The 15,538-nt window shown below is 38.1% G+C and overlaps 1 protein-coding gene and 1 long non-coding RNA gene across 3 annotated transcripts in view; one reads left to right on the top strand and one right to left on the bottom strand.

The window, feature by feature from the left end:
- Nucleotides 1–11,096, top strand: part of NAMPT (nicotinamide phosphoribosyltransferase) — a 37,892-nt gene extending 26,796 nt beyond the window's left edge. The window contains exons 7-11 of the mRNA XM_025872714.2: nucleotides 1,727–1,952; nucleotides 3,903–4,022; nucleotides 4,676–4,816; nucleotides 5,974–6,108; nucleotides 8,160–11,096. Coding sequence (XP_025728499.1) covers nucleotides 1,727–1,952; nucleotides 3,903–4,022; nucleotides 4,676–4,816; nucleotides 5,974–6,108; nucleotides 8,160–8,270 — 733 coding nt within the window. The 3' untranslated portion in view covers nucleotides 8,271–11,096. The remainder of the gene's footprint in view (nucleotides 1–1,726; nucleotides 1,953–3,902; nucleotides 4,023–4,675; nucleotides 4,817–5,973; nucleotides 6,109–8,159) is intronic.
- Nucleotides 7,057–15,538, bottom strand: part of LOC141373835 (uncharacterized) — a 167,077-nt gene continuing 158,595 nt past the window's right edge. For both annotated transcript variants that reach the window (XR_012380173.1, XR_012380174.1), the window contains exons 2-3: nucleotides 13,702–13,779; nucleotides 7,057–7,853 (exon numbers count right to left, since the gene is read on the bottom strand). This is a non-coding gene — a long non-coding RNA (uncharacterized lncRNA). The remainder of the gene's footprint in view (nucleotides 7,854–13,701; nucleotides 13,780–15,538) is intronic.

Below are 15,538 nucleotides of genomic sequence, written 5' to 3' on the forward strand. Positions count from 1 at the left end.
GCTTTCTAGTGTTGGCATTCTTTGAACTCAATTCTCTCCATCCTTACAAAGAGGACAGTAGTAGTTCTTGATGGGAAGAAGGGGCTTCTCTTCATCCATGTCTTAATTTTCCCTTTAGCCTGCAGATGCTGGCGTGAAGTAGGGAGCTGGCTTCGGAGCTACTGGCAGCCTCTGTACTTGTCAGGAAAAGTGTTCACTCCAAAATGAGTTTCATGTGACTAGACATGCCGTCTCTCCATTTCAGATAAAAGGAGTCTCTGGATAGCTAAGTCTTTATAACCCTGAAGTGTCCATGCTCTGTTAGCACCAGCATATCATTGACAGCATGGGAAAATAGTTTACTCCAGTCCTTTAGGGGGAAGAAACAAAACCCATAATTAAATGACAGTTTCAGTCATAGATTAGTATGACTCTTTAAACAGTTTTGAGGGGTGCCTGGGTGGCTCAGTCATTAAGCATCTGCCTTCAGCTCAGGTCATGATCCCAGGGTCCTGGGATCGAGCCCCGCGTCGGGCTCCCTGCTCGGCAGGAAGCCTGCTTCTCCCTCTCCCACTCCCCCTGCTTGTGTTCCCTCTCTCGCTGTCTTTCTCTGTCAAATAAATAAATAAAATCTTTAAATAGTTTTGAGATAAACTTGTACGTACATGGGGTTCTACAATAAATGAATGGGTTGTCTTCCCATTATTTTACTTAGAAAAATGGAAGTGGTAGAGATGAAGACTGGAAAATTAGGGAGAAGGAAAAATTGCTTGGCATGAGGAACTGGTAACAGTTTTCAAATTCATTATTAAATTGCTTGACTTATATTTATTAGCCAAGAAGTACTTGTTACATATTATTAATCTATTCAATAAGGAGAATCGTTATTGAGGACATTTTAAAAATCACTATAGCAGTTTTTCCCTAATACATACTCTCACATTTTATTTCCCATCTTAATCATGTTTTGCCCAAACTAAGTATTAAAATTCTTACAGTCCCTGGGCATGTATTAATTAGTAGTGGATACTCTATAGATGAAATAAATGGCTGCCTCTTATTGGCCATTTGAAAATGTAACCAGTAAAGGGTTAGTTGACTATATGTATATATAGTACAGTATAAATAATTGCCTTAGTAATTGCCTTTAAGTATAAGATTTTTAAAGTTCAAAAAGACAAATATATATCCCTGCTATTATTGGTATGTGGTTTTGAAAATTCACAGAAGGGAGCCAAGTGCTTGCATTGCCTAGCAAAGTAATAGGAATATGTGTTCATTCTTTCTGACATCTTGGCATAATGTACAGAGTGCATTCAGCAGGTGCTTTTTTTAGCTAACTGATTTGATTTTTTTTTTAAGTAAACTCTACACCCAACATGGGGCTCAAACTCACAACCCTGGGATCGAGAGTCACATGCTCTACTGCCTGAGCTAGCCAGGCGCCCCTAGTGAACTGATTTTAAATGAGTATTTTAAATAACTCTTTAAAATCAAAAAATTTTGGGTGTATTATGAATACAAAAAAATTTGGGTGACTATGACTTTAAGCGTTAAAATAACTATAGTTATTTTCAGCCAAGGGGTGTCGTGGCCCAAATAGTCAATGAACCTTATGATGTGTATTCATTAAGCTAAATCCCTCACCTTCTTTGCGCTGTTGCTGGTGTAAGTATAGTACATGAGATATGATTCAGCAATAGATGTGTCTGCCTAAGTAAATCTCTGTTTGCATTTTGTTTTCTAGTACCATAACAGCTTGGGGGAAAGACCGTGAAAAAGATGCTTTTGAACACATAGTAACACAATTTTCATCAGTGCCTGTATCTGTGGTCAGCGACAGCTATGACATTTACAACGCGTGTGAAAAAATATGGGGTGAAGACCTAAGACATCTAATACTGTCAAGAAGTACAGAGGCACCACTGATAATCAGACCTGATTCTGGAAATCCTCTGGACACTGTATTAAAGGTAAATTTTAACACATAACTTGATTATTAAAATGCCTGCAGATGAGCTATATCAGTACTATTTTAATTTCATTTGTGCACATGCCTTTTCAGAACTATCTATTTTAGAAATTGCAGCCCAGGGGGCGTAATAAATTTGTCCAAGGCTACAAAGTTCTGGGTTATTTATATGTTGTCAAATAGATAATAACATTGAACAGATATTTTCTACTTACCTTGAAAATTCATTAGTAACATTAATCCTGTGATTTGGTTACCAAGTTTGTGGTTTGTTTTCTTTACCCCAACCTTTGAAGTTTTTAGTGCAAAAGAAATACATGCAAGGTGACATGGAATTAAAAAGAATTCGAAAATACTTTTTAGGTAGTCATTCTTTGGAGATACTGTTGATCCTCAACGTAGCATTTCTGTTTTGGTGTTTTTGTTTTTGTTTTTTAGCGTTCAGGACTTGGTTTGCCTTCTTTGAAAATCAGTAGTAAGAGCAGGTTATTTGATGCCTGCCACTAGAAAAATATTGTGTTAGGTGCTTTACTTAAGCTGTGTCATTTAATCTCTATGAAGACCCTATGATAAATATTACCATCTGTTTTATAGACAAAGCAACAGACTTAGGTTAAAATAACTTGCTAAAGGTCATACAACATGTAAAATATGCCAAGTACCCAACATAGATCTTTCTGGCTCCTGCCTTTCCACTTTACCACACTTTCCCAGCTAATTGAGTAGATGATAATACTACTTACCCTTGAGAAAGGAGGCTATAGAACCAAGGAAGTCCTTTCCTGTTCCATTCAGTAATAGGCCATTTTGAAGGTCTCAGTCTGAAATACTAATAAATTTGGTTTTAGCAAACTTAACAGGTTTCATGTTTTCCCTGTTACCTAATAAAAATGTACTGACCTAGTTAAGAATAAACCAAGTCATCAATATGTAATTTTCTCATTGGTAAAAATCTTCATTTAGGAAAAGGGAGTGATTGGGGGTAAATATATGTCTGGTAGGTCTTTTATATCGCTGACCAAGCTTTCTGAGAAATTTTAGATCAGTGTTCAGGAATTTCATCTGTTCTAAAACTTAGTAGGCAATGAATGAGCAGGATGATTTGCATAATATGCAATTTGTCTTTAAAAAAATGGGTGTCACCTTTAAATGAGAACTCCAGAGAAACTTGGGTTATATATACTTCATTTCCAGCTTTGCATAGCATAATTTCTTTGAGGTTTGTAATTCATATTTGGGTTCTATCAGACAAAATAAGCCAAAAAGGGGCACCTGGGTGGCACAGTTGGTTAAGCGTCCAGCTCTTGATTTCTGCTCAGGTCATGATCTCAGGGACGTGGGATGGAGCCCCGCATCAGGCTTCGCACTTTTAAGATTTTCTCTCTCTCTCTCTCTCCCTCTGCCCCTCCTGCTTGCTCTCTCTCTCAAGTAAATAAATCTAAAAAAATAAGCCAAACAAACTGTTGGGCATAGGCAGAATAAATCTAAATCATAATTATAGGTTTGTCAAATGATGTTTTATATACCTACTAAAAATATGATATTTACTGTTTTTGATTCATTGACCTCCGGGTTACGGGCCCGCATGCTTTCACTGGGCCACTCTGCTCACTTATATTTACTGTTTTAATTTCCTAATGTTAAAGATTTTTTTCTTGAATCTGTATAATTTGAAAGATGGGAAGGAGAAAACTTGTATTTTGAGCAACTTTACAGTATAAATTGATAGGAGAGAAAAATAGCATGCCTGTTTCTAATATAATCAAAAGGAGTTAAGACCAAATTTTAGAAGGCTTGTACATAGTGTTGTAAAACGTTTTAAGTAACTTGATCAATTTTTATATTCTCAAGATTGTTTAGCAAATTGTCATTTTTTTAACTGTGGAAAACTTTTACACATTTTTTTTTCAGTTGTAGTTATTTTGTGTCGGGTGTGTATTTTCCCCTACAGGTTTTGGATATTTTGGGTAAGAAGTTCCCTGTTACTGAGAACTCAAAGGGCTACAAGTTGCTGCCACCTTATCTTAGAATTATTCAAGGGGACGGAGTAGATATCAATACCTTACAAGAGGTATGTATTTTATATTAAAGTTCCAATAAAGCAATCCTTAGAATTAAGTTTCCTTATCAGTTTGATAAATAGCACGTTAAGTACAGCTGTGATTCTTTTCATAAATGTTTACGATCGTATGTCTTTTCTGTTAATTGCTTAAAATTTATAAACACAGTTGATTCTTGAATAATGCAGGAGTTGCATTATTATACTCCCTCCACCCAGCACAGTCAGAAATCCATATATAACTCTTGACTCCCCCAAAACTTAACTCCAGATAGCCTGCTATTAACCAGAAACCTTACCAATAACAGTTGAACACATATTTTGTCTATCCTATGTGTTATACACTATGTTCCTGTGGTAGACACAAAACCTTAAATGTTTTATCACCAGATGTTTCTCATTCCCTCATTTCTTTCATTCCCCCAACCCTAACCACAGTCAGAATGGCAACACCACACATGCAGGAGCTTGGAATGAAATCCCCTCCTTTCACAATTATACCTTTTTGAGGTGGGGAGGTCTTTTAAAAGAGAAAACATGGAATATAACTCTGTAGGCCTTACTCTTACCTCACCACGTATGGTGTTATAAAATGGCTCTAGGATGTTTTTATTCATCAATATGACTCAGCAAAAATAACCTTCCTCTATCATTTAATCCTCTAGATTGTAGAAGGCATGAAGCAAAAAAAATGGAGTATTGAAAACATTGCCTTCGGTTCTGGTGGAGCTTTGCTACAGAAGTTAACAAGAGATCTCTTGAATTGTTCCTTCAAGTGTAGTTATGTTGTAACCAATGGCCTTGGGGTATGTCCTTCAACTTTTACTCCGGAGTTACTAACTTCTTTCTATGTCTGACTGTTGCATTGAATAACTGCATTCTACCGAAGGATGTGGTCCTAAACTCATAATATGTTGTCATGTACCACTGACCTTGACTCAAAACAAAGAAAAGAGACATTAGGTAAAAAATAACATGACTTGGAGAGAGGAGGAAGAATAAGATTTAAGAGATGATACAGGCCAGTCATTTCCCACTGCTTCAGTATCTTACCTTTGAGTCAAAAAGCTGACCATTTCGGGTGGGAATGCCAGCTAACCCAGCCATCACATATTAAAGATAAGTACGTCAGCACTGTCAGTGTTTTAGGAAGGTGGAGCATGAGGTTGGAGTTGTGATACCAGAATCCCGTTCTAATAGCCTTAAAACAGGGGAACCCAAGCTTTCTGTTTCAGGCAGCTGAACAGCAGTTGCCCTGACCCTTCATAGACTTTCAAGAATCTGTGGATCCAAAGGTGGGAGTCAGGGATACTAAGAACTCCTCAGAACACCTGGGTTGGTTCCCTGCTTTATTTACTTCATTTCTGTCTGTCTTTGGAAAGTTCTGGGGTTGATTCACTACTTCTTTTTTGTTGGCCTCCTACCTTCTGATCTTTAAACAAACCTGTTCTCTTCAGGTTCTCTAGGTCTTCTTTGCTTTTCACAATAACAAGGAATAGAGTAAAAAGTAACAAAAGGAGAGGTTATCAAGTAATGGAATGAATGGAAGCCTTTACCTTAGTAAAAATTCTAGTTCCCTTGCCACAGATTCTGTAATACATTTGACAGATTTTTTTTTCAGTAGCGTGCATGTGCTATAACTTGAATCAGTTAAAGGCAATTCAAAATATAAAAGATCCCTTAAGGGTTACGTGTTAACTTCAGTGACATCCTACAACTAGAGTAGTAGGTATCTACAGCGGTAAGAAAGGATATTCAGTACTTGGATTTTGTTCATACTTTACATAATGGAGGACTCTGTCCTCCAACACAGGCTAGAGTTATGCTTCTAAAAGCCAGATGTGGATTCGTTTAGTTAGACCTATTAAGTACCTAAAGTTTATGTATAAATTATGTATAAATTTTTTTCTTTAATGGGAATTGAGTGAACGTTTCTGATTAGTCTTATTTCTCTTTCTTCCAGATTAATGTCTTCAAGGACCCAGTTGCTGATCCCAACAAAAGATCCAAAAAGGGTCGGTTATCTTTACATAGGACACCAGCAGGGAATTTTGTTACACTTGAGGAAGGAAAAGGAGACCTTGAGGAATATGGTCATGTATGTTATCTATGCTGATCTTTTTTTTTTTAACAGTAGGTTAGCTTTCCAAATTAAGAAAGGGGGCTCTTATGTTGTATTTTTTAATTATTTTCAAAACAAATTTTTTCTTGAAGGACAAAGTACTTTTGTTGTAAAAAGTATACAAATGCTGACCTAGCCTACCAAAATAAGATGAAAAACAAGGTGGGGCTAGATCCTAAGTGAGATTGTACATACAGTGGAGTGAAAAACTTTATGACATTAAAAAAACAAAGTAAAAGTTCTTTCACATAGTGACCCGCAGGGTAGTGATTGATGAGCTTCAACAAGCTTTTGTGTATTTGATCTTACTCTTAGTGCCAGTTTAGCAGCAAATAATTTCTGAAGAGGAATAGCCAAGAATACTTAAAGGAAGCTATTGATGTTAGAGTAAAATTTTGGTAATTTTAATAAAGGAAGGGCTATCCAAATTCTGAGATATTCTTAAAGATAATTGTATTTTTTTTAACTTAACAGAATCCAGTCAAGATAGTTTTCTTTAGTCTCATATGATTCTCACAGCAATTCTGGGCTAAAAAAAAAAAAGCAAATTATGTTACATTAGTGTAAGATATGAAAAGGCCAAGACTGGATTCTGATGACATAATAATAATTGGTGAAACCTAAGACTTAACCAAGCTTTCGGATTCAAATCAACCAACTGGAAAAATTTCTAGTGTGCTGAAGTGGTCCATATGATCTAACAGTCTTTAACATGCAAAAGTACACTTATATTCGTGAACTCGGAAGTTACAAAATTTATTTAAGCTACTGGATTGAAAAAACTCACTTTTAGAGGGAAAGTACTCACGAACATTCATATTATCAGAAAGAAGTTAATACCCAAAAAAAAGTTTATACCAAACATTAATTTATCACTATGGATTCTTAATACCATATCAGATATTCTGCTTAAAGTATATTACTTTAATATTCTTTAAAGATTTTGAGCCAAAATATTTTTCTGTCTTTACTGAAAAGTATTTAATCCCTAAACTAACTTTTAGGTCTAGCCTGTTGTTTAGGGCTTTGGTAGCCTTCACTTAACTCTTTTTAGCTACCAAGTGTTTCCAGATGGACTAGAGTCATTTTAGACACAGACCTAACTATGATTTTAAAAAGGCACTGATTTTGAGTATGTAAATGGTACTCTGGAACGTTTGAGGCAGTAATCGATTATAATCCTAAATGACATTTTAAGAGTAGGAACCACCATTCTCTGATAGTACTTAACTTTATGAAAGAAAAGGTCACATACCTCAATCTTGATGGAAAACTTAGGCATGACAGATTATGTCTGTGGGTGTTTTAAAGAGAAACTAAAGGCAGGCAGACAGTTCCTTAGGGAGACCAAGTGGCTTTTCCAGACCCAAAAGGGGATTTAGTTTTAATTCTTGATTGTTGTTACCCTTGCGTAGATCAAATGGATTACATGTATCAGTAACTTCTGGAATATACACAGTTTTTAAATCAGTCACCGTGCGTTCACCAAGAAATCAGTACTTTTGTTTCTGGTTTGGTTTCTTGTTTTTTTAGGGGTTTTTTTTTTTTTGGTTTAAGTCCAAAACTCGGTGACTAGGAAATTTATTAATTGGGTTGGTAAGTTTATCAGTGTTGAGTCTGTTGTCTAGGAACAAGGGAAGGTCTGGCAGGCTCTCTTTGCTCACTATCAGTCATGATGATCAGCGACAGCATGACTCTTCTGGGCAGCAAGCATCTTCCACCTGAAAACAGAGATGGATCAGGTAGTGGGGTTTTTTTGTGTTTGTTTTTCCTTCAAGGAAAACTTTTAAGAATATTTAGATCATTGCTTCTTTTAAAGCTAAATATTTTTACATAGCCCTTTTAGATATTGCCACGCTCTCTGCCTGCTCCACCAGCATTGTATATAAAGTTATTTCATAATTTGAACACCATCAAACATCTCTGTATTTGACTAGTCAGTCTGATTCATCAAAGCATTACTGAAGTATATTTTGCTTGATAGTCTAATATAACCATTACATTTTAATGTTATTATGTTTGTACAGGATCTTCTCCATACTGTCTTCAAGAATGGGAAGGTGACAAAAAGCTACTCATTTGATGAAATAAGAAAAAATGCAGAGCTGAATATGGAACTGGAAGTAGCACCTCATTAGGCTTTATGAGTGGGTGTGTGTGCTCGCCTGCGTGTGTGTGTGTGTACGTGCATGCACACACGTGGACACCTGCGTGTGAGTATATAATAATGTTTATTGTACAGATGTGTGGGGGTTTGTGTTTTATGATACATTACAGCCAAATTATTTGTTGGTTTATGGACATACTGCCCTTTCATTTTTTTTTTTTTTCCAGTGTTTAGGTGATCTCAAATTAGGAAATGCACTTAACCATGTAAAAGATTAATGCTAAAGTAAGCTTTTTAGGGCCCTTTGCCAGTAGATAGTAATTCAATCTGGTATTGATCTTTTCACAAATAACAGAACCCAGAAACTTTTATATATAACTGAAGATCACATAAAACAGATTTGCATAAAATTATCATTGATTGCTTTATGTTTATATTTAACTTGTATTTTTGTACAAACAAGATTGTGTAAGATATATTTAAAGTTTCAGTGATTTAACAGTCTTTCCAACTTTTCATGATTTTTATGAGCACAGACTTTCAAGAAAATACTTGAAAATAAATTACATTGCCTTTTGTCCATTAATCAGCAAATAAAACATGGCCTTAACAGAGTTGTTTGTGTTATTGTACAATTTGAAAATTATGTCAGGACATACCCTATAGAATTACTAACCTCACTGCCCCTTGTAGAATATGTATTAATCATTCTACATTAAAGAAAATAATGGTTTTACTGGAATGTCTAGGCACTGTACAGTGATTATGTATGTTGGTCATTGTATTGTACCAGTGAAATGCCAAATTTGAAGGCTTGTACTGCAATTTTATATGTCAGATACTGCCTGTGGCTCTAACATGCACCTCAAGATTTTAAGGAGATGTTTTTAGAGAGAATTTCTGCTTCCACTATAGAATATATACATAAATGTAAAATATTAACAAAAGTGGAAGTAGTGTATTTTAAAGTAATTACACTTCTGAATTTATTTTTCCTATTCTATAGTTGATATGACTTAAATGAATTACCGGAATGGGTAGTGAGTGTACTTATTTTAAATGTTTTGATTCTGTTATATTTTCATTAAGTTTTTTAAAAATTAAATTGGATATTAAATTGTATGGACATCATTTATTAATTTTAAACTGAATCCCTCAAATAATGCTCAACCAAGTTCTTAAATGAGGATAAATTAAAGCATGATGACATGAGTTTGAATAGAAGAATCTTAACCAAGAGTAGTAAGTTGGCTACATTCAAAGTGTTCAACATCAAAATGTGATTAACTGCTAGATTCTGACTCAGTCATCACATCTGACTAGAGACCAGTTTCAATGATTCTTTTCTATTTACATCTGTTCTGAGGCAGGAGTTGGCCAGCTATGGCCCACAGGCCAAGTTCAGACTGCTCTCCTTTTTGTAAATATTGTCTATGACTGCTTTCTCAGGACAGTGCAGAAATCGAGTAGTTACATAGTGACTGTATGACCCACAAAGCGTGAGAAGTTTAATTATCTGGCCCTTTGCAGAAAAAGTTTGTTGACTCCTGGGGTCTAAGAAAAGGAGTGTGTGCCTTGAAGTTTAAGAGAAATGTTGATTTCCAGGGAAGGGAGGAAGCTATATGTTGATAAGGAGTTTGTCTCTCTTTTGTCCTTTCTCTTCTTATTCAAGAATCTGATCTTGGAAGACTGATTTTGAAAGCTTTAACTACATGACATTAAATGTGAAACTTTAAAAATTAAAAAGCCATAAATCATCTGTCCTAAACAGTTACATGAGAAAGGTATTTATCAGTAGAATAATGTCTCTTAAAAACATCATTAAAAAGAACATGGTTTTTGCAGATGATTCTAAACACTTGTTTATTGAGAATAATAAGCATTATTCACTTTTATTAAGAGTTTTCATCCTGTAATTCCTAGTGGAAAATAATTTTAAGCTGATTCTTTTAAATGTATCAAGTAAAAATTAGTATTAAAAACACAGCTTTCTTCACAAAATGTGCTAAGGGGCTTCTAGAGAATTAAAAAACCATATTTATTACCAAATAACAACTTTGATAACCACCCGTAATTTTGATTTTGTTTAAACATCGGAATTATACTAGAGACAATATTCTTTGTGTACTGTGAATCCCAGCAGTTTCAGAGTAGCTAGAGGAGTTTTATTTTAAAACTTTCAGTGAATGCTAAACTCTGTACGTTTGTACATGGCCATAGATTGCAGAGGGGTGGAATGATTAATTAGCCACTTGGAACTGATTCATCTGAATTTCTGTGACTAAGCACTTAATATTTGGCCATCCCCATTCTCAGTAGCAAATGGTTGACATAGTTATCAAATAGAATTCTGCTGTGTGTCACCTTTAAATCAGCCTGACTCTTCCAGACAAAAGCAAATGGCATGTATGGGTTTGCTTCAGTCATTAGATTTGCAGTTGATGTCAGTTAATCCCTCTCAATTCATAATATCATGAAGTATTTGTATTTTAAATAGAAGATAGGAGTTCTGCATTAAGACTCTTTATTTGTATTCTATACTTCAAGTCAAATGGTTTTAATGATTATCCCTTATTTCCTTTCTTTAAATAAATTGTTATGAAAATATTTTATAATGAAATTCATCTTGGAGAACTAGAAAGAGAAAAATGGCAAGGTAATTATTGTTCTGTTTGCCATAATTTAGAATTCAACACTTCAAGGCTTTTGTAGTTTTACATTCCTTTTTAACCCATTCAGTGGAGAACGTCCAGCTTTTCTCCCAAGTTGTATGTCAATTCTAATATGTATACAACATCAAAGGTGAACATGTAATAAACATGGAAATAAAGTTTAGCTCTGTTAGTGAAATGATAAAGTTGACTGTGTGCTTCAAATACTGGCCATTTCGAGATTTACCCCCTTTTAGGTATTCCTCCAATTCAAAGAACGAGAAAAGGAGAGAGGCATCAAGGACGACTGCTCTATTTCCTGCCTTGTGCAGCTATCTGAATGGCAGTGCCTCTTACTAAGGACACTGAAGGGAGACCAGATTTGGGGGGAAAGGGCACGAGTCCTAGGTTAAGATCTGAGATGCCATAGAGACATCTAAATGTGGCTATCAGGGACACGGGGGTCTCCAGGTACGAATGTGATGTACAGCTGGTCATGAGAGACACAGGAAAGGGTACTTCTCTAGGGAGACAGACGACGGCCTGGCAAACCATATGCCACACCCAGCCCGTCTGTTTTTGTAAATGCAGTTTGATTGGAACAGGCCACCCGCATCGGTCCCATTATTGCCTGTGGCTGCTTTCACGCTACAGTGGCACAACTGAGAAGTTGTGACAAAGACCTTAAGGCCTGCAGAGCCTAAAATCATTTGCTTTATGGCCCTTTAAAGAAAAAAATGTGCCAATCTCTGCTGGAGGAAGGGTATAAAGAAAAGAGGACCCAGGGCAAACTCCGGGGAACTCTAAAAAGTTAAGTGGCAGAAGCTAAGCAAAGAAGCCGGACAGGTAGAAGCTAAAGAGATGAAGGGAAAACCAGGAGGAGTAAAGGAAGGATGAAAGAAGGGAGTGCTTCTGCACGGTGTCGATGCCGCCGAGAGACCGAGTAGAGGGAGGGACTACAGGCGCCCGCTGGACTGAACCTGGAAAGAACTAGCGGCTTACAGACAGACATTCCCTCCACAGCAGTAGAGACGGCACACGGCAGAAAGCGGCCGCCTTACAAAACTGAATTCTGGATGTAAAAGAGAGGCAAGAAATGAGGCAACAGAGTGTCTTCCCTTCCTTCCCTTTTTAGCTCCTGCTAAAGGATTCGGGAAAGAGGGAGAAGTTGAAGGTAACAGAGCCAGGAGGACTCCATGATGGTGCTGGGGTCCAAAGAGGGTGGAAGACGATGGGGTCCAAAGCACTGGTCGAGGGACTGGCACGCTTGCAGACGGGCGTGGGATAGGTGCGCGTGCAGGCTGTGGTTTTCTCTATGAAGCCAGAGACCAAAGGGGATTGGGCTTTTGAAAAAGGAGGTTTTAAAATAGTTTTTGTGGGGAGTATAATAGGACTACAGAACAGTGTGGAGGACCCAACTGTTTGGTGACTGAGAACTTGAAAGTGAAAGTTGTGATTCTTTCGTTCCGTTCCATAGTAGCATCCTGATGCCTGGGTGCGGACACGGAGAACATGGAGATACGGGGTGTTTTGCCAGATGAGTCTGATAAAACAACGGGATGCTAATTGAGTAATTACTGAAATAATGGTCCTACGTAGCTAAACTGGACAGGTAAGGACGTGAGGGCTACGCAGAGCACCGGGAAGGTGGTAGGGAGCCCGAGGGACAGTCTGATAGCAGCTCTGATCTACTGGGAGTTGCTGGAACAGGCAGGTTTGAGAGGACAGGAGACACTAGTCTCAGACCAGGATGCTTGGATTAACCATCGGAGAGTAGCAAGTTCATGGTGTACGACTTTCCGGGGTAGGACCTTGCAGTGGCTAAATGCAGACGATCATGAGACACAAAACAAGATCAGGAAACCCGAGAGGGGAGTTGGGTTGGACAGTGGACGTTAGAATCATCCAGAAGGATGGCAGAAGTTGAAGTAGTAGAAGAAAGCTGTATGAGGCACCAGCATGTTCAGTGAGTGAAGGAAAGGGGCTGGGAGGTCAACAGGAGGCAGCAACAGTGAGCTGTGTGAGCCTCGAAGGGACCGGGCAGTGGGGACTGCTGACCCAGGCCAGCCTGCAAGAGGAGGAGCCCAGCCTCTCCAAAGCGTCCAAGCATGCGTGGACAAGTACAAACTGATAAAAAGCACTTTGCGTATTGCCAGAGGTTTGATGTCCTTTACCAGGCACTCAGTCAGTATTTGTTGACATCGTGAATGGAGGAAAGGAATAATCTCAATAAAAAATGTATTGATTTTATTAGCGTGCTACAAACACCCCTTCCATTGACATAGGCCCAAGTGTTCAAGCCTTTAAGTGCATTTTTGAAATTGCATTTTTTTATTTTGGATGGTTTGAATGTTTCAAGATTTACATTTTGTTTATAGTTATTTTTAAAAAAGCAGCCAAATAAAACCAGTCACCGCTCATGTATTCAGGTTCTTCCCACCTCATTTTAAATTCCTATTTTATTTGAAGTTTCTCTAATTGTGACCTGTTCCCCAGAGACAACTCCATCTTTATTTGGTTCACAGTTATTTGTTCTACTAAAACTTAGGAAAATATTTGTTTAGGTTATTCCAGCAAAGAGAAATATGTTCTTGAAAGGAATTTTAGAATCAAATTACCAACTTCACCCAAATTTCTTTAACTAACATAGAAGTGGGCCTTGATAATCAGGAATTTGCCCGTAGACTACCACAGGGCAACTGAGCCTTCACCTTCCTGGTATAAAGACTCTTGGTGACTTAGTAGTAGTAGTAGTAGTAGTAGTAGTAGTAGTAGTAGTAGTAGTATTCACAGGAGACATGGGGCTTTTACCACATTTCAGGGCTTGTGCTGCTCTCTTGGTGAGCAGAAGTTGACAGTTGACTTTTCTACCGGTTTATAGCATCGTCTCTGCAAAAAAAAAATACAATTTTGGCTTACACTGATTTGTATTCATCCCACAGAAATGAAGCATCATTCTTTGTTGACAACAAAATTCAATTTAAAAAGTTATCCTGACCAACTTTTTTTGTTTTATTCTATCATTGGTTACTGAGCTGTTGACTTCTTTGACTTAAACTTCAGGAAGACAGTTTTTAACTTAAGCCCTTGTGCTTTTGAGCAATCCTGATGAATTAATTGGCTACAAGTTTAATTCTGATGAGGTCCTCCTGAGTAGCTTGAAGATTTCTACCGGATTTCTGAGCTCGGGGGGAAAAATAACTTTATCTTCAACTTCTCACTTTCTAGTCCTTCCTCCTCGCAAACCAACATGTTCCTATTTCTCTCATCCTTTTAAAAACACTAACTCCCGTGGTAACACCGGCTGTACTCCCTTTTCCCATTCACCTCCAGAGTTGTCAAGCTGTGCACACTTGCCGCCTCACTTCGTGTTCCTTCCCGGCTGGTCCTCGTCCCTCACACGGTCACCTCCTGGTTGCCAACTAAGCGTGTTTAGTTCTTCTCTGACCAGAGGCCCTCTCCTCCAGTTGCCACTGCTAATAACCGGAACTCCTCCTCTGTGCGTGCGCTGCGGCGTGACGGGCCCCTCCCCTCCCCGGGCTCGTCCCACCTCGTCAGCGTCCTCTCCCAGCGGCCTCCACGTTCGTCTTGGCTCGTCTGCGCCATTCGCAGTCTCAGCTATCACCCTTATGCTGAAGCTTCTCCGCATGGATAGCTCTAGCCCCGACCTCTGAATTTTTCTATCGGTGATGCCTTGTCACCCAGATACCGACCTACTCAAAAACAACAGGTCCAAACGTAGCATATTCCTGAAGATCTACCTCATTTGGGGACTCAGCCAACCATCCAAGTGAGATTTCCCAACCCCACACATGTGATCCAACTCACAGTCCTGTTAATTTACCTACTAAATGTTATGATCTGTCTTCCCTCAAACTCCCATTTCAGACTTGCAGATCTCTTCCTGAAACAGCAACACAAAAAATATCTAACTAGTTTTCCTATGCCAGCCCCCTCTCCCTCCCATTGTACTACCAGAGTATTATTAACATAATCCAATAGTTTCAGTCCCCTGCTTAAAACACTGAAGCTCCCTCTAGCTTCCAGGATAATGCTCAGAATCTAGCCTAAACTACAAAACCCTCCTTGATCTGGCCCGTGCTGTGGAGCTCGCCTCTTGTTTTGCTTTTCATTTTCTGTGCCAGGATTAACTGACTTGCTCTACCTTACACACACTCATGCACACATATTCACAATACGCTCTCTTCTGTTTTCTCTGCCTTTGCTCATGCTGACTCCTCACCCAGGAATGCCTTCCTTTGGCCAACTCATTCTAGGTGATTAGGTGATTAGGTGATAATGCCTCCAAAAAGCATTCAACTCACTCACTCATCCCACACTCCATGGGCCCTTCCTCTGGGCTCCACAGGCATTGAGTGTATTTCTAAAATGCACTTGCAACCCATGGGTCTATGTCCTATGCTGTAGGACGTGTACAATGGCTTTTTATTCATCCCTATTTCCTGCACTCAGCTCACAGACATACAAATGTTTGTTGAATAAATGTCATTAAGATAAAGGCTTTTCTGTAATGTTTTGGTACCCTATGTAATGCTAATACCCTGGACGTTTTACTGAGTATTAAAAAAAAGAGTATTTTACCTTTTTTTAAAAAGATGGGTAACTTTCAAAGCATGTTCACATATTA

The sequence above is a fragment of the Callorhinus ursinus genome, unplaced genomic scaffold (assembly GCF_003265705.2).
Source record: "Callorhinus ursinus isolate GAN/ISIS: 27379988/994484 unplaced genomic scaffold, GSC_fseal_2.0 scaffold12, whole genome shotgun sequence".
Lineage (NCBI taxonomy): Eukaryota > Metazoa > Chordata > Mammalia > Carnivora > Otariidae > Callorhinus > Callorhinus ursinus.